This window comes from Vespa crabro, chromosome 1 (assembly GCF_910589235.1).
Source record: "Vespa crabro chromosome 1, iyVesCrab1.2, whole genome shotgun sequence".
NCBI classification, from domain to species: Eukaryota; Metazoa; Arthropoda; class Insecta; order Hymenoptera; family Vespidae; genus Vespa; species Vespa crabro.
In genome coordinates, this window is record NC_060955.1 from 14,926,945 (window position 1) to 14,950,107 (window position 23,163).

Sequence of the window (23,163 nt, forward strand, 5' to 3'; positions counted from 1 at the left end):
AATTTGAGAATAGTTTTATTCTAGTCAAATCTAGTTTAAACAAAATTGAAAGATTATTGACAGTAAATTGAATGTCTAGAAAGTGTTTGCGAATAAAAGGAAAATTAGACTTCGCTATGTGGACGCACCCTACGTCACACGACGACCGTGCTCTGCACTTGCTTTGCGCTTGTTATTTGGAGAGAACATGAAATTAAAATTCTTCGCACCACGTTTCTTGCACGTTAGCTTGCCAAATGGTTCACTGTGGCCCCACCATTGATCGACGATAGATATAAAAGAAAAAATAGACCTTGGGACAAACAGTTAAATTCGTTGCTTCATAGCTGTAATAACGTTCGATGACAATGAAGGCAAAAATTATCGTATTTCTGCAGCTGTTGGCGATCGTTGTCGGTAATCCTCAAAGGGTCTTGCAGGATGACGATAGCGTAGAACACATAGAAATGAGACTAGTGAAAGCTATGGACGCATTGAACGAGAAGGATAACATCAACATTTATGATAATATAATAACGCTACAAAAGGTAGCAGTCAAAGAGGATTCGATAGAGGCTAAGAAAAACGCTGATTCATTGGTGGATAGAATCGAGAAGTTCTTGAAAACCAGAAAGATTCACATCAATTTTCCGAACGATGGATCTTCCGTAGATCTTTTTGGACGAGCTTTGGGACAAAAGAATGTTGATATCAAGCTTGAAAGTCTAGCTTATGGAGCTTCTGAAGGTGAATATCAAAATAATTAAGAATATAACTATTTTATCATTAATTTAAGATTATGGAATTTTATTATGAATATAGGGATATATTATGAATATATGAATATAAGGTTTATTAATGGATACAAAGACGAATGGCAAATGAAAAGTTTAATGATGAATAATGTTTAATTCGTAAAAATTGGAAATTTAATGTATAAACTTAAATAAGAAAAGAGCTTTCGTGAAATATGTTAAATTTGTCTCGTTAATAAGATAAAACTTAAACTAATCTTCTTTTAACTGAATATCATTTAATTATGTACGAAAACTGCAATCTATTAGTTTTTTATTAGTCTTATCAAAATTTCTACTTGAACTTTAATTAAATTAAAATGACAATTTTTCTAAAAAATGAGTAAAATGAAGTAACATTTACTAAAAGTATCGTTTTAAATGAAAGAGGAAATTACTATCTCCTAATATAAAATTTCATGTTCGAAGCTCGGTATTCCATTTGAATTTGAGACAATCTTCGACCGAGCTGAATCTTATAGTATTGCACCTTTCTAAGATTATGAACGAAAAACGTCCAATGAACGAAAAGTGAGACGCGAAGACTCGTACGGATTGGCTGCAAAAGTAGAACTTCCGGTGACTTCTTTTCTTATTGGTTCAAGAAAGGCAAACCGTTGATCTTCTTTTCATTTGTTTCGAAAATCGAAAGCGTCAGGATGAGAAACTTTTTCTTTACATTCTTCGAACTTTTGAAATCGTGAGTGGGATTTTTTGAAAAAGAAAAGAATTTTGTATATCGACAGAAATTGTCAAAGGAAAGAGAAAGAGAGAAAAGAAAGTAAGGAACGCGTACGATCGTTAAATCGTGTGTAATGTGTGTCCTCTTTTTATTAAGTCGGTATCCGCGAGAACATAGAGAGGAGAAGGACACCCGAATAAAGTAGGACTTTACTTAGTAGGGACGTGAATGCAACGAGATTCCAGGTTTCTGGGACAACCGCCGCAGGAAGGCGATGACGGAGAGAGAGAGAGCTTTGAACGAGAGAAAGTAGATTCGATGATGAAAATCAATTAGACAGTCTTCCCCTCCACGTTGACGGATATACGTTTATTTTATATATACTTGTAAAAATAATAATTAAATGGCGATGCTAATTTAACGAACCGTGACAAATTTAGATGAATTTTCGGTATCTCTGTACAAAATTTAAAAAAACAAATTAAATTTTTTCTTTTCCAGCACGTACCAAATTGAAGAGAATGCTCCTGCCTATAATTCTAGCTATAAAGTTGAAGACATTAATTGTTTTGCCGATTGTTATTACTTTGATTGGATTAATTGGCATCAAGGGTCTCGGTGCCGGTCTAATGTCCCTTCTTCTTTCCGGAGCCATAGCTCTAAAGGCCCTTCTCACACCACCATCACCTCCCAGAGTTAGCTATGGAGTAGTAAAGCCCTACGACATTCATGAAAATTGGCATAGATCGCAGGAAGAAGTGAATCAGCCTTATAGAGGATGGACATCGGAATACAATGGCGAACAGTACCCCTATCAAGACATTCCTTAACAGATTTGCATTTTTGCTATAGCTTCGTCTCATCACTTCATTTATTTATTATGTCGCTAAAAATACTCGCTTCTCCTGTTATTTTCTATAAAAAAAAAAAAACAGCTTCATTTTCCTACAACTTTGTTTTCTTTCATTATTTTTTTTACTTTCCATTTATACATATTACTTGCTAAGATATCGAAATATTCGTTAAAGGAGAAGCCGAAAATTCTCCTCCGAAAAAGGTTGTCAAGGAGGAATATAAGTACTCGTAAAAAAATGAGAAAGAAAAAAGAAATAGAGAAAAATGTAGTATAGAAAAAAGAGAGAAGTAGAAGGAGACGTAAAAGCTTATAAGAAGGTTATCCAGTCAGTCAGACGAGAAGGCTAATAACCTAGATGGAAGGTCATGGACGGCGTGGTAGGGTTACAGAGAGAAGAGAAAGACATGAGAGTAGTACATTCAGTAGTGGGGATAGTAGGAAACGTGGAGAAGGAATATTGAGGTCATTGTGTCGAGTCAAGTGGGAAAACTGGTCGTGGCTTTGATTGGTGAGACACCTTTCCCCACCCTGTAGATCGCAAGTATCAAGGTTAGTATGTCATTGCCTGCTACCACGCGTGGACTTCTCCCCACTCTTCCGCGTTCCACAACGATCATTCTCCACCTTAAGTGGGGGACGATGAACGCGCTTAACGGTACCAGTTGTGATTAACAATAAGTCGGCTTGCTCAAGCAAACTGGAGGGGCGGACGGACTCGGCCGGGTATATACGTGCTCATCGAAAAGACATCGCTCGCCAGATGCGAGAGACACGATGATTAACGCGAGTACGGGTCGTTGGAGAAAAAGATTGACTTGACACTTCGTTTCTTGCATTTAGGAAAACTGACTATTCATTCTTAATTAAAGAAAATAATTCGTACTTCGTTACTATGATAACTTGTTAATGAAGTTTGATACTTTATTTCTTAAATTTTTACATTCTTTTTTTAGATAAAAAACTGACAATTTATTTTCAGTCTTATATATGTATATTTTGTTTATATACGACAGAAATGAGTCTCGATTTAGAAATTCAATTTTACTGGGATTTTAATCAATATAAATTGAATTTATTATACGTCAATTTCGAATGTACGGAATTTGTAAGTTTTTGAGGTTTATCTTTCACACATTTGTGTATTTTTTAATCATTATAACATAATTAAATAAGACTTTTAGTGATTCAGAGAGACACGGTTGTAATTTCACCGTCTAAACAGCATCTGAACTGCCAGTTGGATTGGATAGCTATAGAATTAATTCGCGGTTTTTGACTATTCACTTTGCTTCGTAAACGAAGAAATGTAAAAATACGAAGATATAAAGTGAGTATGTAACGGATTGTTGTTCTCGAATTAAAGATGTTTAAATGCGCACTCATTTCTTGCGATGCCATCAGAAGTTGTTATGTCTTTTTTCTTACGTTGCTCGTTCACGCTGCGATGATGCGTTCTTCACAGACATATCGTATCTACAGACGGATTAATTTACATACCTTAACACGATTTATTATTACGACGAATCCGGCGATACCGGATACGCCTATAAACCAAATCACTGTATCAAAGCCGGGCGAAAATTAGTTTCATAGAATGTAGTGTTTCCGCGTTTAATGAATGACTTTTTGCCTTCTGAAAATGAGAAAGAAAACTAGTATGAAACATGTTAATGTCTTATATTTCCTATTTTAAATTATGGAGAAATATATTAAAATTGCAATAATTAGAATGCAAGCGTTTATTGCATATTAAATCACGAGGACTTATTTATAACTATGTATAGATGTGTACCTATGTTCGATTAGAATATAATAATAGATTAAGTGCATATTTAGATTGAAGATTTACCCGAGTAGCGGTTTCAGCCGATAAAAACTATTACTCGTTAGTTTTAAATACAATAACTGTCATGCTGAAGAACGAATGAGAAATATAAACAAATAATTATGTAAATTTTATAAATTTTCTTTTCGAATAGTTACCTTTGATATAGTAAAGGGCACGATGACATTTTCTTGATCGATGAAGCTCAAAAAACGAAAAGCCATCATGGGCAAAAGCGACAAACTTTCATTAATGTTAGCCGTGTCAATTTAAATGAAAAATAGGATAACTACACTACAATCGATCAATACAAAATCAATCAGTTAAACGTTTACTCGAGAACGCTTACTATACTGTCAATAATTATCATTATTCAAAGCATCATGAATATATTTATTATATATAATATTTGCTGTCATCTTGTTGGATTTTTCACAAAAGAATTTTGTGAAAAATATTTTATCGCGGATTGTAAATAAGGCCAATTATTTACAATGCAGGTAATATTGTGAAGTTGTTGTGATTACTAGGAAAAAGACAAGTTACATGTAAGTTTGCTACTCTCTCGATTTTATAGTTATTTCCGTGTGAAAATGTATATAGCAATAAGCATAAATCGATGATCGAAAACTCTTTATTTTCGATTGAGATGATTTTATGTATATATAGCAAAATTTATGCTATACATTTATAGCAAAATTTATGCTATACATTTATAGCAAATATTATGACCATTCTTTGATAGCTAAGGAAATAGTGTTAATTTAAAATTTTATAAAAAATATGAATAATATTGAATTAAAAATGTTTTTTTAATAATAACTGAAAACTATTTTTAATCATCAAAAACATATTAATTAAAAATAGTTTTTAATTATCGATCGAATAAATTAGATTTTATATTGAATCTAGTAATAACCTAAATGATAAAGGCGAATAGTTCAGAGTCACCGAAGCAACGACTTGAAAGAAGAACGCTCTCCATCCGCTCGAGATCCGACAGTCATTAGCGTGAAGGTGGGCTACTGAGACAAAAGGAAAGGACTTCCAAACGAAACGTATAGTAATATGCATCGATTATAAGATTGAGTGATTTCCTAGAATCTAGGCACATTTGTTATCCGGTATGGGATCCATCATGCGTACGGTTGAGCATCCTCAAAGTATGTACATAGTCGATAAAACGATAAAGGAGCCACCCAAGATCCTCGTGAAAATTGACTGCGTACTTTCTCGCCGCGGCAGATCCGTTTGAAACGTATGTACTTACTCGAGTGTAGAGCACGAAAATCTAGAGATCGGGCACAGCCCATTTAAAGTAGGCCTCTTTACACTCGATCTTACATCGCTTTCCTAAAAATGATCGTCAACTTCCGAGAAATCGAATATTTTTCAAATCGATCGTCTCTTCTAACTCTCTTTTTTCTATTAATTTGCAACCATTTGTCCTTTTGATCTCGTTTCGTCGAGATGGAAAGTAGTTTCTGTAGTACCGTCACCAAACATAATATCGGTGGCAAACTAAAAACGTGCAATTAATCTTAAAATCCAGTGGAAAGTTGATAAAGAAATAACATGGTTATGAAAAAACTATATTGTGTGTGAAGATTCAAACGTCGAGACTGATGCGTCTTGTTTGAGAAAACGTCCTATCCGTGATAATAGTAATGCATGAACGAGAAAGTTCTTAACATTTTATAAATATCATGCAGTAGAAAACCGTCGAGGCGAAGGAAATAAAACAGGATCTGTTTGATCATAGAGTGTGTTCTTCAATTGAAAGCCGATAACTGAAATGATTTTTTTTCTTATCAAATCGTTATAATTTACGATAGGAACATGCTTTCGTATTTCATCCATTATCTGATAGTTTAGTTTATTAAATTAGACAAATTTGGAAAATAGAAACGAAGTTAACGAAACTTGTAGTATCGGTTCTATGATGTGATCACATGAAGGCAAATGATCGAAGAATCGGCCGGTCTAATGCAGGGAATTCGATATCTTGTCATCGTTCAATAATTCAGACCTAAAATGAAATGAAGCGGAGTGATCGATCTTCGCTCTCATTGAAACACTCACTGGTTAGCCATACTTCGTGATCCATTTTTTCTGCAAATTTGACTGAGATTCGAATTCTTCGCTCTATTTGACGCTTCCTCTCACCGGCGATAGCCGACAGTAGCCAGGAGGAGATAGAAGAAAAGAGAAAAAGAATGCCCCTGCCTCTTCGACGAAGAAGAGAGTCCGTTCAACGATGCTACTCTTGACTTAGGAGAATGTATGGAACGGCCGAAAGGCAAAAAGGAAAAAGGATTCAGTGGTAAGTCGCTCTATATATACTGCAACTATCTAAAGCTATAACCAGTGCAGAATACGCGCCTCGTTCGTTAGCTTCGAGAGGTCCTTCATCGTCTGACTTCAAAGATTAAGATTCATCGAACGAAATAAAATTAGAAAAATAAAAGGAACCAATTCTTCGACTTTCCGAAAAAGAGTGATATTAATATATTAAGAAATTCAGAATGAAGGGATTTACAAAGGTAGCTTCCGAAAGTTCAGCGTGTTACTATTGGATCTTGGTGACTCTTTTACTATCGGGATGCGTTAACGCGGAAATTGAAAGACGTACCTCCAGACAAATGGTTGAGGAATCTCCCGAGACCTTATCGTCCACCTTGAGCAAGGACTGTGGAAAGTCTTATAGTACCACCTGTCTCAAACTAGACGTAGTATCCTTTCTGGATAGATTGTCAGAACAGGAGGACCTCGGTATACTTCCTGGTGTGTCCGTTGTAAAGGAAAACGCTTCCATTGACGTATCTGCTTCGGAAGTCGTTGCTAATTTGGCTAGAGATTTCCCAAATGATGTAGAGAAGAGACTAGACGCCTATCTCGTTCATAAAGTCGGCAGTTATTTGAATAGTCACTCCATCTCGATCAAGCTTTTTGATCCAAAAACGTTCGAAGCTGCTAGGAACTTCAACGAGGACGCATTAACTCAATTGGGCTTGAATGGAAATCAAAATGTTGAGACAGGTGAATATCTTTTAATTTCTTCGAAAATATTCAACTTGATCTGGAATCGAAGTTGCTTAAGAGCAAAATGATATTCTTTTTGTTTTCAGGACGTAAGAAGGACAAGGGAAACAGTGGTTTGATGGCAGGTTTGATGATGATGAAAGGTACTCTCGGAGCTGTCGGTTTCGGCGCCTTAGCACTTCTCGCTGGTAAAGCTCTGATGACTGGTTTGATGGCACTCATGTTATCTGCTATCGTCGGCTTGAAATCTCTAGCTAGCGGTGGCGAGAAGAAGACCACTTATGAGATTGTTAGCAAGCCGATTTACTCAAGCTCGCATACTCATAGCTCAGAGGAACATCACGGACACGGTTACGGACATTCGGGATACGGAAGATCTCTCGATTCGGTCCACGAAACTATTCAAGAGGCTGTACGAAAATACGGAAATGCACGCGATCGTCGAGCTATAAGACAAAATTAATTTCGTTCCTTTTTAATCACCAAGTACCTGGATTCGCCATTGCACGAAATCATTCAGAAGTTTTCCTTCTTCTCTTTTGTCTTTCTTCTTTCTTCTTTATTCACATTAAATTTTACCTTTCTTCTTTTTCTCTTGTCATACTTAGTCGATGCATTTCTTTTTTATTTCTTTTTCCTGCTCGCTTTCTAATTATCTACGTATACATGCTAAGAATTTTGCCTTTTTCTCAAATCCGTCCTCTCGTTGTAGATCTGTCTCATTTCTTAACGATAAGTCGCATCACCATTATCGTAGTTTTTCCTGAAATTATTTAGATATTTATTGTGAACAATGCTCCGCTTTCGGAGCGGCAAGCATATCAACTACCATTAATCACATACGTCTACTTGTTATATATTTATTTCAGCGTAATGTTCTAATAAAGTCTATTTGTAATAAGATAAACGTTTCTGATTGTCTTACCTCTTATTTCCTCTTTTTCTCTTTCTCTCTTTCTTTTACTGGATGTCCTATTCATCTATGCATTATATCTTTTAACGAGTTATTGATTCATGCTTTTATTTATGTTGCATTATCTGTTCCTCGAAATAATAGTTAAATATTCTGCGATAATGATAAGTTTTAATCATTTTCAGCAGTCTTTTATGATTGAATGAAAGTATCAAATACAAAATACATAATACTTTATAGTATGGTACGATATACTATATAGCGGATGTCCCATTTGAAGTTTTATACTTTCTCGAATTATTTGTTATCCAACAGTATTTTAAGCAGAATTTACTTTATCTTGACGGGAATATCTTGTGATAGTCATAAATTTTGTCTAGATGTGCCTCCGAGATTTAAAGGTGATCGTTCTTATTTTTCTTAAATGGAATTAAATGTTTTCACTTAGATAGATGTATAACCCATTTTGTAACGATTTCATTGATCTATAATATATGGGCCATTCAAGGTCATTTATTGCCATTTAAAAATAACCTTCGTTGAATATTCTCAAGTTTTGATTTAGCGGAATATTTCGTTGATTCGGTAGTAAACATAAATTGAAATCATATTAATGATGTGATTTACTGTTACTTCTGTTACAGTTGCTTTGAAGAAATCAGTATTATTGTAAGTTCTTTTCCTATCTACTTTTTTCTAATGAAGACATTTTTAGAAACAGTTTCTGAATAGTTCACTGTGACAAGTGAATTAACACAATGTCTATTATTGGTTTGACCATAATTCGTACTTGGACCGCTCAATTGAACATCTACGTCAGTGGTCATTAAATATTTGGTGTGGCATAGTAGATTGACATTTAGTGGGACCTTATTTTTTTAATAGTACATTACATGGATCCGCTGCAATGATTTTTTAATCAAGGAACTACAAGTCCTTTTGGAAAACGTTCCATTTGCCATCAGAGTACAGTTGTAGTTTCATGATAGTGCTCCCGCTTATTATGATCGTCGAGTTCGTACAACGCTAAACAACATATTTCTCAGTTATTGGATAGGAAGAGAAAATAGAACAAGATATTTCTACCAAGGGCTTCAGATTTAACACCTGTAGACTTTTTCTTGTAAGGCTTTATTATAAAGTTTATCGGGAAAAATTCACTATCCTTAATAATATGAATAATTAGGAATACAACGATATTTAAGAAACTTAGAAATTTCTATCAACAAATTAGTTCTACAACTTTCAAGAAAGCGGAATTTTCAAGAAAGTATAACTCTATTATTTATGATAGAGTAAATTATTACGTTAATGTCCAAGATCGTCCTTTTGAATACACAAGATGAGGAATAATTTCTGGACATTCAATGAAGATAAGTTTTGAATGATAATAAATAACTTTAAATGACCAATATATTATAGATAGATGAATTCATTACGGAACAGGCTACACTCTAAGTAGTAAGTTAACTAGTAAGTTAAAGATATAGTTTCATATAAAAAGCAAAAGTCACCTTGAAATCTAGAAGACTCATCTAGATATGATTTGTGACTATGAAAATATCTCCCCTTTAAAACAAAGTAAATTCTGCTTGAAATATTTTCTTGAATAATTAATAGTTTGGAAGACAATTGCGAATAAAAGTTAAAATGGTTAAAATGATATAATTTAATTAAAAAAATATAATTTAAAAGAAAATAAAGAGAGCAAATATACTTTTAATTCTTAAATAATTTTTATTTTAATTTATATTTATCTTTACTTATATTTATCTCTATTTTTATTTTAGCAGCATAATTTTCTCGAATATGAACACAATTCTTTCTCGATACTGGCGAAGAGCAATTTGATATACAAGCGTGAACAGGTGGTCATCATCTCTTAGGTGTTTCTTCTTTTCGTATCACGATCATATTCTATAAACGAAATAATACAAAGAAAATTAAAATACACCATTCTACTATATAAAACTTTTTATCTATTGAAACGAATTCGAAAAAAAGGTCAAGTGTATATTTAAGAATAGTTATTAATGTTTAAGTATTTATAATTTTATTAACACACAATGTTTGAAATATACAAAAAACTTGCTGTAATTCCTCTCTCAAAGATTATCGCGTTCATAAAATCAGGCCAGATGTTTTATCGAAGTATCAACGCATATTAGGTAAACGAGGCAAATTATATTTTCGAGATCCGTCGATCTTAAGGTCAGGAAACTTATCATTACGCTTTTCGTCGCGGAGAAGGTAATGACAATCGTGACAAACTGCTTAAAAAATCGACGGGTGACATAAATATCGTTGTATATAAAAGATCGACGTCTAGAAGATACTGAAATCAGTGAAGGGACGACAAAGTGTTCAGAAAGAGCGTCATTGTCATCGCGTAATCGTGCTTATTGATCGATGTTAATATCGAGAGGGTGGAAAAAGTCCGAACGAATGTTCATTTTTTGCGTTCTTTTCGCGAACGTGATTCGCGTTAATGCGTTGAACGATGACAAAATTCAGCTCATCAAAAATTATGACATTGAATCTTACGAAAACATTCATCCAACAGAGAGATCAATTTTTAATTATCAAAAGGCAGGTATCCGAGTGGATGTAAAAATAGTTCCGGTTCTAGGAAATAATTTTACCGAGAAAGTAAAAATTGTTGAAAATTTTCCGGAATTTCCTACGAAAGACTTCGGTCGATGTGTCCTCGATCTTTCACTGAGTTGCATCAAGAAACGTTTCGCTAAATTATTGGGGAGTATAGGATACTTAAATGAAATCACACTGGTAGGACAAAATGTGAAATTAGTGAAGACGAGGAAACCTCGAGATGATCGGCGATCGATCGACGCCAATGATACAAGTAGCGATGATATTCGACGTAGTATCGATGATTTCTTTGACATGTTCGTGCTACGCATCACTTTTCCAACATGGAACGGAAAACGAGAAAAAAATCAGATTGATCTAATGTTCGACGAAGGTGGATCTCCGGTTGAAGGTTATTTCAAGATAATTAACCTAATTTCTTAAAGATTATTTGTTTGAATTAAAATATTATATGTTCGGGTTCATTTTAGGCCGTGGAATAAAAGGCGGTGGAGGAGGAGGAGGAGGAGGAGGAGGAGGAGGAAAAGGTGGAGGAGGAGGCCTCAAAGGAGGTGGTGGAGGTGGAGGAAAGTGCAAGATGATGATGATGGCCATGCTTATGCTTGCCAAAATGAAGATTATAGGTAAAATATTGCTTTTTGAATTTGGCGATAATGTGAATCATTGTTTCGATGTGTCACAGGTGTGATAGGAATGATGGCAATGAAAGGAATGATAATGGGAGCTATGTCACTGATGATATCGACAGTGATGTTGATGATGAAGTTTTTGAAAGGTGGAGGTGGTGGTCCGTGGAAAAGTGGCGGTAGTGATGGAGGAGGAGGAGGAGGAGGAGGAGGTGGAGGTGGAGGTGGAAATCATGGTGGAGGAGGTGGACATACATTACTTTTTCAATCTTAGTAATTTTTCAAATATCATAAATGAAATATATAATTTTGATTATGATTTATAGGTTACAAGGAAGTGATTTTATTCACAAAGCTACCAAGTGGAGGTGGTGGAGGAAATGGAGGCTATGGAGGGGGTGGTAGTAATTGTGGTGGCGGAGGTTGCGGTGGAGGAAATGGTGGTGGTTGTGGTGGAGGAGGTTGTAATGGTTATGGTGGAGGGAGTAAAGGAGGAGGTGGTGGTGGCGGCAATGGAGGTGGTGGAGGAGGCAATGGAGGTGGTGGAGGCGGCTATGGAGGTGGTGGTTATGGTGGAGGAGGTGATGGTTATGTAGTTCCACTATTGTCAAGTTACGGTGTACCTAGTGGTGGAGATGCTGGTTACGGAGGTGGCTGGGGTCGCAGTTTTAGCTCTGCAATCATATTACCACATTTTGAATCGAGTCGTAATAGAAAATTGAAGAAGCAGTCTAATCCTTCTCTTATGATCGGAGAGTCCATTGACCATGTTGAGAGTTTGGATTACGAAGATTATCAAGACTTGAATGTTAACTTTACTTCATCTCATCTTGACTCGAATCCTTTCAATTATTCGATGTTACCTAATTATTTGAATATTAATGAATCTATAAACGCTAATAATAAATTATTATTAAATTCTACTTCGGTGAATAGTAACAGTAAAGTTTAACATGCTAATTAATCTTATGATCTCACGATCAATATATATTAATGAGTGGCAGGCTGTGAAAAATGCGAAAATAATTACTACATCGAATGAAAAGGTTAAAAAAAAAAAAAACGGTCAATCCGAAGGAACAAGGATAAATTTAAACACGGAATATGATCCATCCACGAAACTTAAATTTTAATAAACGCACGGTGAATGTAGAACAAGAATGATATTTATAATATAATAAAAATAAATAATAAAATATATATTAGTTTGTATCTTTATGTTTAGATTTAAATCTAAATTGAAATTTTCGATATTTTAATATTCAAAATATTATGGCAAGGTGAAAATGGTAAAGGCTTTAAATAAGAGCGTCTCCTAGTGGACGAAGTTTGAACTTGCTAGGCACTTTTCTGTTTAATTCATCGTCGGCTAAGTTATAATCTTCGAAGTATCCAAAATATATATATTTAAATATTCTTGAAATTATTTTATAGGAATTTGATTTTTAATAAAATGCCGAATAATTAATTATTTTTAATTTCTGTTATATCAATTTTAATTATTTAAATCCTTCCCCATGATCCTTGGTATTGAGTCATGAGTTCATAAAGAATACCGATTGAGAGATTTCAATGTTGGATATGTTATCACCGAGTCGATCAAGTCATTAAAAAAAATTAATATAAATTCTAATGTATAATTATATTTAATTGGTGGCAGAAAATGTCAACAATTATTAGAGAAAATTATTAGAGAAATTATTAGAGAAAATTTAATAATATTATTTTATAATAATATCACATAAAATGTTCCTAGATAAAATTTCTTTTTTTTCTTCAAACATTCATTAAAATCTTTTAAATTTAATATTTTTTGTTTCGATGATTCGAATAAAGAGAAATATATATCACTTTATTATTTACTCTGCCAAATAGATCATTCACAATGTTGGATGACAAATATTCGTTTAAGATTCATAACATATAACGTTTTCGATGTCCAACGCGATCAGATTTGAAAAGAGTAACGGCACGCCGATTTTTCAAGCGAACAATGTAAAAGATCTAGGTCTAGCGAGTCTACTTACCGTGTGCGTGTATGGCCACGCATATTATTTTTCGTCTATGCTCTCTTTTTTCATCGCGACATATTGTTCGATCACCGTTAGACAACCTAATGATTTGATCGTGATTAAGAAAGGATCGAGAAATATGATGACGTTCGATTTACGGACGAAGCGGATCGTCAGGAAAATCAGAGAAAGTTTTCGTGTCTAGAACAAAAAGTAGGTTCTGATTGATGTTCAAGAAATAGGTAGATATCGCGTTTGCGAATCGGTTCACTTTCCTCTTTGTGGTAGAATGCATAAGAGGAAGTAAAAGGAAGTAAATTATCGTACATAATTGCTGAATAAAAATTTATGTGACTATTTGATGTAATAGATATAACATAGATATAATATGACTTTGACCCAAATAATAACAAGTCTTTGTAAAAAATCTTTAGATCACGTGAGAAAATTGACGTGCCTATTTTTTAGTCTGGATTTAGAATATACCTGTATATGAATTTAACATCTTCCTTTTATTCGATTCCTACAAGCGGCGGATCTTTGTAAAAACAAATTAAAATGCACTATTCATAGTAAGATTAACCGGAGAGACAACTTGTCACGAAGATGTCGCTTCTTTTCTGATAAAAGAATAAATAATTTACTCATACGCACGCACACGCGTACATACAAACTCGTTTCTATTAACAAAATGGTATACGATTAATTAATTTATCCAAACCTTCCTGTCTCTATCCTAACCATTTTATTTTTAATTCATATAAATTTCATACATTCACATTCAACGATGTATAATTCATTACAAATATGATATATATGCGCATATTGTTTGATTATAATATAATTAAATATATTTTCAGTTACAGATTTCCAATTATCAATTCTACGGGTTAATTTTATATTAAATAAAAAAAACTTGTATAATTAATTTAAAATCCAATAACAATAAGTCTAATTCCGTTTTAATGTTGATATAAGTTATCATCTTGAAAGTAGTTAATTTCTTTCTTAATTGTTCATAATGAACGTGAAAAAAATACTGATGCAGTTTCAAATTTTTAGTAAAAACAAATGCCTAAAATATAACTTTTTTATCTAATACCTATAATGCGTCCTAGTTACTTGGTTCACTTAACGGGCGGTCAACCTGTTGTCCGATGTAACATCCTAGTAGGAATATTTATATTAGAAAAATATGAGTCACAGTCTTTCAACTTTTTCTTTCTCCAACATCGTTTATGAAAGTGTTCCAATTTATTGTCAAATTCAAGTATGTGCACTTTGACATGTCACGATCATTCCTACTTATTTTCCATTCGTATCCTCGCTTGAAGTATTGATGAAATGAACCGTGAAATTACAACAAGATTATAAATCTATTTGCATAAAGAAATTTAAGATTTTCTTCGGTTGGTTAGCGAGACTAAAGACTAAAAAAGAGGAAATAGTTAACAATGTTTAAAAGAAATGTATTACCATACACTTTATACAATTCTGAGAAATAGAAAAAACCTTTGTTATTCGTTCAAAAGCAGCACCTTTACTAAGTCTTCTCGCGAATATGGTATTCAGGCTACGTTTGAGCGTAATGTACTTCTTACTCTTCCATGGGTATCGAGACTAAAAGAAACGAGAAGAAGAAGAAGGTTTTGTTTCCTCTATGGCTCTCCATTGACTCTCGTCAAACAGCAAACACATGTAAAGAAACCTACGAAGTAAGTTTTCACGAAGATGGAAAGTCGAGCCAATTGTTTTTCGGCTAATGTTCAGGCGAACAGAGGTGAGTGAGGAAGTAAGCAGAGGCCGATACTCGGAGGCTACCTACATACCTAGCAACCTAACCGATAGTAGGTTAATGGAATTCATCTGAGCAGAGTGTATACTCGACCGGTTGGCCCACCCAATCGTACGTTACGTACTGTCATCACTGTGGTCGAATTTCTTGGTGAAAATTTCTTGGCATTGGCCGACGGCATTGATCCTTATTAGCGTTTACAAACTGATTAGGTGCTCTCACTTAGTAACCACGTGTTTATTTTCTAGGAGTATCGTTAAAGTACAATGTAAACAATATTAGAAAGCCTGAGTTTAACAAATTATTTAATGCTGATTGATACGAAGAAATGAATAAACATTGATGTCTTGAAATTGAATAAAAATAAAATCACTGAGACGTATCTCGAATGCTTGAAAAATGATAAAAAGAGATTTTATGAATTATAAGTATCGGTACAGGAAAATGAAGTTATCATTATATAACATTTGCAATCAAAATTGAAAGTGGTATTGACAGATAAAGATTATAATTAACGTTTATAAATAAAGAATAGTTATAAAATTGACTTAGAAAATTTGAAGAGTTATATACTAATCTAAATTGATTACTAATCTAAATTGATTATCTGCAATTTCAAGAGGATCGAGACGTAGCAGATTGAAACATTTAGCATTCTACAGTTATCATATCTACATTAATGAGAACACCTTCACCGCGATTTTATTAATGGAAAGTTTCCGATATCCGGAAGTTATGTACTTGGAGATTGTGAGTACCTGTTTATAATACAAGTGTAAATGCAATGCACTAGTGGATAATATCATTTGTATTGATTATTTATACGATAATTTTTAAGAAATTTTATAATTCCAAAAAGATGTCCATGATGTATTTAAAGTACAAGAAAGAATAATTAGAAATCAAGTAAAATGAGTCTTGTAAAATGAATTCTTTTGTTCGTCTTTCACCTAATAATCTTTTATATTATACTGCCATAAAAAATGGCATTAAGATTCTCGAACGAATACGGTTTTCTATGTTGATGAGTGATGTAGGAAAAGAATAAAAAATGATGAGCATACTTCACTCCATTGAAAGATAGTAACTGACCGGTCTATACCCTTATAAATGTGCAAAACTGTATCGTGCAACGGTCTAACGCAACACGCAGGTCCAGGAAATATGGAAGGAATGCTCGGAAGATTGTTCGAAATCTATTCACGTTGTAAGAGGTGATATCAACATATCATGGTAAGTACGATGAACCGTATACTGGGAAAAAATGGCATCATTGAAATTCATGAAGTTTACAAGAAGGAAGAAAGACAAACGAGAAGATTCTTTGAAAGACACGTACATGAAAATACAAGTAAACACGAGTCTGTCTGGGAGAGAAGAGACGATAATGACCTTCCACGGAGTTGCTAGCCGACGGAGTAGGAGGGCCTTTGACACACTTGACGCTCCAGGTGAATTGTAACCAAGAACGGAGAAGCTCGTGGTTAGTTTTGATCGGGAGATCGAACGGAACGCGTCTCTGAATCGAGATATTTGATAAAATAAAATACGTGAGAAAAAGAGAGAGGATGAGGGAGTAAGAAAGAGGTCTACTCGAGTCAATAAAAAAGACAATAATAAATATGTGTCGAAAGTGATAAGTATGTCAACGAGCGTGCCAATTCTCGTCTGCGATGAAACGTGAAGATCTCCGTCAACAATGTGTGATGCTAGACTATCCTCGGTTGTGTAATTCTATTCGTAATTTTCAAATAAAGTTAAACATAAATTCGAAAATTTACTCGAACACTGACGTATTTCTTGCTGAATATTCAAGAAACTAGATAAAGAGGAATATTACAATACGAAAACCAAAGAGTTTCGTGATAGAGTGTATTCCTCATCGAGATCAAAAGTGTTGATTCTTCTATGTTGTATAAGATTCTGCGCTTCAATAGAATCTTTTCATTGATAATAGGTAATAATTTTAAGAATGCAGATTAGAAAATCAATTATGTTGAGAAAAGTCATCTGGTTCGTCACCTTTTTCGTATTAATCGATTCGTCGAGATCGGAATTGTTCAACTTCGAAAACTTCTATTCCCTCGTTAAGATATTTCATTTCGATGAATTGGTTTCGACAAATGCGACGGATAACGAACTTTGGTATGGTTTGTTAAAGGACTGTAACAAAAAACTGACGTTTTCGTGTATTCAAAAAAATGCTTATACTTATTTAAATGGTACCTTCAATGATAGGAACAATATTACGGTATTCAATGGTTTGACGCTTACGAAAAATAATTTAGATTATGGCTCGTGTAGGATAGAAAATGATCAGAAGAACATCGATGAAAATCTTGTCGATGGGTCAATGAAAGAAGATTGCAAGTTCAAGGATGATGACGATGAAAAGCAGACAGATGAAAATGATATGAAAAGTGATAGAACAATGGATGAACCGCATAAATTTCCGTTGGAAGAAATAACAGATGCACTTCGACAAAAAGCAATGAAATTCTTGGCTACCAGAAATTACGAGATTCAACTACCGAAACTTTTCTTCGAAGGAACTATGATGAAGATCAGCCCACGTCAAATCGATGATAGCGGTGCACTCGTTAGATTAGATTTTATCCAAAGCGGTGTTAGTACTCATGGAAGATTGTTTAAGAAAATAAGTAAGACGATAGTGTTACATACAATACATATAACGTAGATAATTGTTACATCAAAAGCAAACATAATATTGGCATATTTTGTTTCAGAAAAATTCATACAAAATAAATTGCTGTTGAGTTTTCTAGCTCTCATACTGCTCATCAAGCTAATCAAAGTGAAGTTCTTATTTGTGATACCCTTCTTATTTGGAGTAGGTGCTGCAAAGAAACTATTCTTAAAATTACTGCTCTTTTTTATTCCACCGTTCGCACACATCTTTAAGTTGTGCTCGAGTTTCTATACATCTTATGGAACGAAATATCATCATCATCATCATCATCAGGCAAGACAATCCCATATCAGTATTTATTGCTTTTATAAAGTAAAAATAATCTGCAACCAATAAACTATTTATTTTCCTATCAGATTGCTCATCATCATCATCATGTTCCTGTTCCGGTACCGGTACCGACTTACTACGATCATCATCATCATCACCACGCGAATGACTTTAATGGTTATAATTACGTTCATCCACACATCCAATATCGCAAAGACGCGGAGGAATTGAAAGAGTGGGGTATCGAGCCATACGAAGATTTATACGAGGATGTAAATAGACATATTTCTGGTGTTCAACCAGATGCTGATGTATTACCAGTACCAGTCGTTGCTCCAGTTTCAGGATATCCTGCAGGAATGACTTATAATGGTCCTTATGGTCTTTCCCAATATGCACCAAACGCCAAATCTGTTGTTCCACCTTCCTATCACGACAAGTATTCTGCTTCGATTTCAGCTCACGCACACAATTTGGCCTACTCGGGATACCTTGATGATAAGTACAATCGACGTGTCGTTGAACCTAATGGTATAGCCACTACTGTTAAGGCTGTCAATGTTCTATCGGCTGGTTCAGTAAAGGCAGCAACAAAGAACAAGAACATAAGGAATCCTTATGGGATTCTAAATCAACAGAACGTTAGACAAGTCACGATACCAAGGATAACTAAAGCAGTTGCAACTCCGAATAATTCTATCGTCCGAACATCGACAGCTGCACAAATTTATGACGATGAATATTACGGACCAATAATGAGTCGTCTCGAAGAGATTTTTGTTCAGCTGAGATTTTTTGACGAATCTTGCCGAGAAAGGCTCGTCTGTAGCATGTACAAAAATCCAATCATTTATTCACCTCACAGTAATCTAGTCTCGAACGAATTATCCAGGTATATATACTAACTTTATTCAAATGATTCAGTTGTTATTATGAGGTTGTCATAAGGAGAAAGGCGGTAATCGCCCTCTCTCGAAATTGCGATAATCAGGTCATAGAAATTGGCAAAGAATTACATTCGCTGAGACATCACTTCTTAATATTTATATTTCTTTCTTTCTTTAACTTTATTTGTTTCTATCTTTTTCTTTACCTTGTGCCAAAAGAGATTGGAAATATATTATGAAATGACGTTTTCTTTTTTATGTTGTAGTTCAAATACGATCATAATTCATATGATAATTTTAAACATCTGCCAATGCTTACTTTCAGAGATCCGCAAGAACTCAAACGTGGCACATTGGAGAGCGCTTCCAGTCAGAAGTTTCATAAATATTTAAATGCAGCAAGAACAGGTCAAGATCGAGGCGACTGTGTATGGACGTACCCCTGTCACATAAATACCGAATAAATCCCGTTTAATTCTTACAGAAGATTTTTATGATGCATGAATGCATCTAGCAGTAATTAAATAATCCGTGCAAGAAATCATGCGTGCCTTGCTTCCGTGAAGTGACGTGCTAGTGAAATGCGTGTTCTTCAGTCTGACTATTCAATCTTTTAGCACTATTGCCATGATAATGTTAAATGCGAAAATATTGATGTAAAAATAATATATTTTCTTAATATCTGTTGTTATCGACAGAGAATCTTTATAAATCGATAAACCTATTACATAAATAAATTCGATAAATCTAAATAAATTTATTATATGGTAATGCCTCGAGGTATTAAAAATTTGTCAATGCTGATTGTTATTAATTTCATCTTTAAATGTATGAATTAAAATACTTAGCCTTGACAAGATATCGTATATACATTAAGTATTACCAGGATATATATGTGATTTTATAGTATATATATATAATTTATAGTAAATTATATTAATATTAGGTATTTATTTCTTTAATTATCTCTCTAAAGTTTTATTTATTCGATTTAAGTGATTATTAAATCGATAAGTACCTACGTATTTGAATGCCATACTCAATGTTTCTGTAGCTTCATTAGACTTCGTTTGAAGCTTCGTTCGTTCAATGTGTTGTATAATGTTAATTTATCCATCTTATAAAGATCTTAAACGAAAACTTATATACATTACTATTTTATTTTGTACAATAAATCATTTAAAAATATTTGTCTTATTATATTTCATCCCAAAATAATTTAAAATATTTAGAGAATCTGAAAAGTTTTATTTTCATTTCCATGTCTCTGAAATATATATTCGATCTTCGAATACAAGAAGTCGTGGAAAAAACAATCCGTTTTTAATAGAAAAGCAAAGCAATTCTGTCAATCTTAATAGTTCTAAAAAACATAGATTGCTTCGGTACTTATTATATTTACGATAAAGTAACATATCATACAATACTGATAGTAAAATTATGTCGTTTCATAGCTTCTTTTATGTCAATTGTTCGACCATAAAATTCGTGTGACTGTTTCTGATAAATTTAAACATAAATTATTATATTGGACAAATTATTATACTGGACGAATAATTATATTATATTGGACGATTAATGAGAAAGATATCTGAGTGTCCAACGAAACCACATAAATGGTTAATGTAAAATCGTAACGTGAATAAATAATTACTGTTGATGAAAGAGATTAACACTTGCTTCATTGCATCTCTTTAGCACAATCAACAAAATGCACGAAACAACGAAATGCATCAAGCTACGTTACCGAAATGTAATAAAAACGGGTTGTAGATGTCAATATCAAAAAAATATTCCGGAGGGAAGTAACATTGAGCCGTGAAAACATCGGCACCCTAGATAATAAGGCTTTCTTCTTTCCTTTCAGCCAGCAACACGTTCCTAATCAAAATTCATTGTTCGTGCGAGTGCGTTCATCGGCTATAAAACCGGGTTGTCTTCGTTCGAAGTGGCATTCGGTGTTTAGTCTCGCGAATCGGTAGTATCAACCATGAAGATCGTGATCATACTTGCTACTATAGCCCTACTTGCCGTTCTCGCAGGAGCACAAAATGTTGCCACTACGACTGAAGTTTTAAATAATATTTATTCCAGGTAAGTCAATGAAAAAAGTCTATTCTTGCTCTTAAGATTAGAGAAAGTTAGAAAAAATATCTATCTATTTTTCTTATAAACTTAAAACCTTATTACTTTTATAACTTCATGTAAACTGTTATTTTTTAAGATACTTTAAGATATTTTATTATTTACAGGTGCGCTGATAGTGACTCTATGTTGTCCTGCGTGAAACCAAAGATCTTGTCTTATCTTAGCGATGCTGTCAAACAAGAAAGACTTGGAATCACGGAAGATTTGACGATAGTTAAGTCACGAGAAGTTCCTGCAGAAAATGCCGAGGAATATTATCCTACGAAATACGACATCGCTGATCCAACCAGAAGAGAACTTCTTAGATCTTTGATGCTCGAAAAGGTGGATGCCTATTTATCCAGTCATACTCTCGAGGCTAAACTACCAGAAGCAATTGTTGGATCGAACATCGTACCGAGATCTTTGGTTGACAGTGTACCAAAGTATCTTAGTGTCCCACTCAGTGATTCCTCCAATGGACAAGGTAACAAATATTTTTTCAGTGGAAGCAGCGACTTGAAACTAAAAATAATCATTAAAATAAAATTTTATGAATTTTCAGGGCGTAGTTTCGTAAAAAAAGTGATGATTCCTTTCCTCTTGGGTCTCAAGTTCAAGGCCACTGCATTGGTACCTCTTGCACTCGCTCTGATCGCAATGAAAACCTGGAAGGCTCTTACTCTCGGTCTTCTATCAATGGTTTTGAGCGGTGCAATGATGATATTCAAGCTAACCAAGCCTAAGGTTGCTTATGAAGTTGTTCACTATGGACATCCCCCCGTAGAACATCCACCTCATTGGGATACTTCAGCCCATGGACCATACAGAGCCTATAGGAAGTAGGAACTCACTTTCCTTACCTCGTTAAATCGTTTATTTAATATTTATTCATGCTACTCAACTACATTTTATTTATGTTAAATAAAAAATTTTACATTTTCTCATCGAATCCTTTTAATCGAAATTTTTATTTCTACCTTGCCGTATCGTTATTTAGACCAGTAATCCCTTTTGTAACGTTTATGTATCTATATTCATAGGTATATATATATATATATATATATATATATATATATATATATAAGTGAAATGTATATATATATATAAGTGAAATGAAAAAGCGAAATCACTTCATTCCGACTGCTAGCGAAAGTTTTCTTTCGGTCAGGAAAGTTCTTATCCCTTTAAACTTACATTTCTAAAATATCATATCGTTGATCTTTATATGAACAGAACAGCGTATGCAAAGTGAATAATTTTACTAATTAGGAACATTAATAATAAATGATAATTAAGTCAAAGGAGAATATAGAAAGTTATTTTACACCTATGACGGCATAAAGTTTCAAATAAAAATTTTTTATATTATAGAATCTATTTTCTGTGGAATGTATTTTTCGCTTTCTACTAACGCCAAGTGCATAAAACTGTGTGTTGGATACAACGATAGCATTTTGACGAATTTCAGGGAAAACACATTGATTGGAATTCGTTCCAATATCTCAATTGAATACATATGTAAACAATGACCCTAAATTCCAATTACCACTTCATTGTCATAACGTTAAAGAGGGAAAAGGAAGAAATAGAAATAAAAAACGAAGAAAGAGAGAAAGAGAGAAACAAAGGTCTCTCTTTCTCTACATTCTCTTACGAGAAACTCATGCGCGACTTGCATTTCCAATAGTTTGTCTTTCTATCTCTCTTTTTCTCTAGTTCTTCGCGTGACCGACGTGAAGAGATGTTTTAATTATGTCTCACAGGGGTGAAATTAACGCCTATGATGGATTGTTGAAGCAGCGGAGGGAAAGGAACGCTGTTAACGGAGCAGACGCGTGGAAAGTTGGTTCGTGGCAGGAATAAATGATCGTTTTAATGTTGATATTACAGCGGTGTTCTTGTAGAAAGACACACGAGACTTTCCTACCCTTACATACGTAAGTTTAATTACACTTCCGTTCTCAATTGTTCTATTTAAAATGAACTGCTGTCATTTTGGTTATTTAATAACTAATATTATTAAATTATATAT

The 23,163-nt window shown here is 33.9% G+C and overlaps 4 protein-coding genes across 4 annotated transcripts; all 4 read left to right on the plus strand.

Annotated features, from left to right (window-relative positions):
• The first annotated feature begins 341 nt into the window (after positions 1-341).
• Positions 342-2,285, plus strand: LOC124423300. Its single transcript, XM_046960881.1, has 2 exons — positions 342-726; positions 1,957-2,285. Exons 1-2 carry the CDS (start codon positions 342-344, stop codon positions 2,283-2,285), a joined length of 714 nt encoding a protein of 237 aa, XP_046816837.1.
• A 4,376-nt stretch (positions 2,286-6,661) lies between these two features.
• On the plus strand, positions 6,662-7,641 carry LOC124423281. The gene is made up of 2 exons (XM_046960842.1): positions 6,662-7,175; positions 7,265-7,641. Exons 1-2 carry the CDS (start codon positions 6,662-6,664, stop codon positions 7,639-7,641), a joined length of 891 nt encoding a protein of 296 aa, XP_046816798.1.
• Positions 7,642-8,849: 1,208 nt separating this feature from the next.
• Positions 8,850-19,620, plus strand: LOC124424526. The gene is made up of 11 exons (XM_046963759.1): positions 8,850-8,906; positions 9,882-9,951; positions 10,655-11,092; positions 11,384-11,506; positions 11,654-12,135; positions 14,912-15,054; positions 15,755-15,884; positions 17,092-17,794; positions 17,882-18,117; positions 18,201-19,006; positions 19,327-19,620. Exons 1-11 carry the CDS (start codon positions 8,850-8,852, stop codon positions 19,463-19,465), a joined length of 3,327 nt encoding a protein of 1,108 aa, XP_046819715.1. The 3' UTR covers positions 19,466-19,620.
• A 1,347-nt stretch (positions 19,621-20,967) lies between these two features.
• On the plus strand, positions 20,968-22,073 carry LOC124424721. The gene is made up of 3 exons (XM_046964168.1): positions 20,968-21,095; positions 21,254-21,615; positions 21,694-22,073. The coding sequence occupies exons 1-3, from the start codon at positions 20,992-20,994 to the stop codon at positions 21,972-21,974; spliced, it is 747 nt and encodes a 248-aa protein (XP_046820124.1). The 5' UTR covers positions 20,968-20,991; the 3' UTR covers positions 21,975-22,073.
• Positions 22,074-23,163: the final 1,090 nt, after the last annotated feature.

What these genes read in the sequence shown, in the direction of transcription:
- LOC124423281 (XM_046960842.1), top strand. Translation starts at nt 6,662, where the DNA reads ATGAAGGGATTTACAAAGGTAGCTTCCGAAAGTTCAGCGTGTTACTAT. An exon ending in AAATCAAAATGTTGAGACAG is followed by an intron (nt 7,176 to 7,264) that starts GTGAATATCTTT and finishes TTTTGTTTTCAG; the next exon opens with GACGTAAGAAGGACAAGGGA.
- LOC124423300 (XM_046960881.1), top strand. Translation starts at nt 342, where the DNA reads ATGACAATGAAGGCAAAAATTATCGTATTTCTGCAGCTGTTGGCGATC. An exon ending in AGCTTATGGAGCTTCTGAAG is followed by an intron (nt 727 to 1,956) that starts GTGAATATCAAA and finishes TTTCTTTTCCAG; the next exon opens with CACGTACCAAATTGAAGAGA.
- LOC124424721 (XM_046964168.1), top strand. Translation starts at nt 20,992, where the DNA reads ATGAAGATCGTGATCATACTTGCTACTATAGCCCTACTTGCCGTTCTC. An exon ending in TTAAATAATATTTATTCCAG is followed by an intron (nt 21,096 to 21,253) that starts GTAAGTCAATGA and finishes TATTATTTACAG; the next exon opens with GTGCGCTGATAGTGACTCTA. An exon ending in TGATTCCTCCAATGGACAAG is followed by an intron (nt 21,616 to 21,693) that starts GTAACAAATATT and finishes ATGAATTTTCAG; the next exon opens with GGCGTAGTTTCGTAAAAAAA.
- LOC124424526 (XM_046963759.1), top strand. Translation starts at nt 8,850, where the DNA reads ATGTCTATTATTGGTTTGACCATAATTCGTACTTGGACCGCTCAATTG. An exon ending in AAGATTATCAAGACTTGAAT is followed by an intron (nt 12,136 to 14,911) that starts GTTAACTTTACT and finishes TATGGTATTCAG; the next exon opens with GCTACGTTTGAGCGTAATGT. An exon ending in AAGTTATGTACTTGGAGATT is followed by an intron (nt 15,885 to 17,091) that starts GTGAGTACCTGT and finishes CATTGATAATAG; the next exon opens with GTAATAATTTTAAGAATGCA.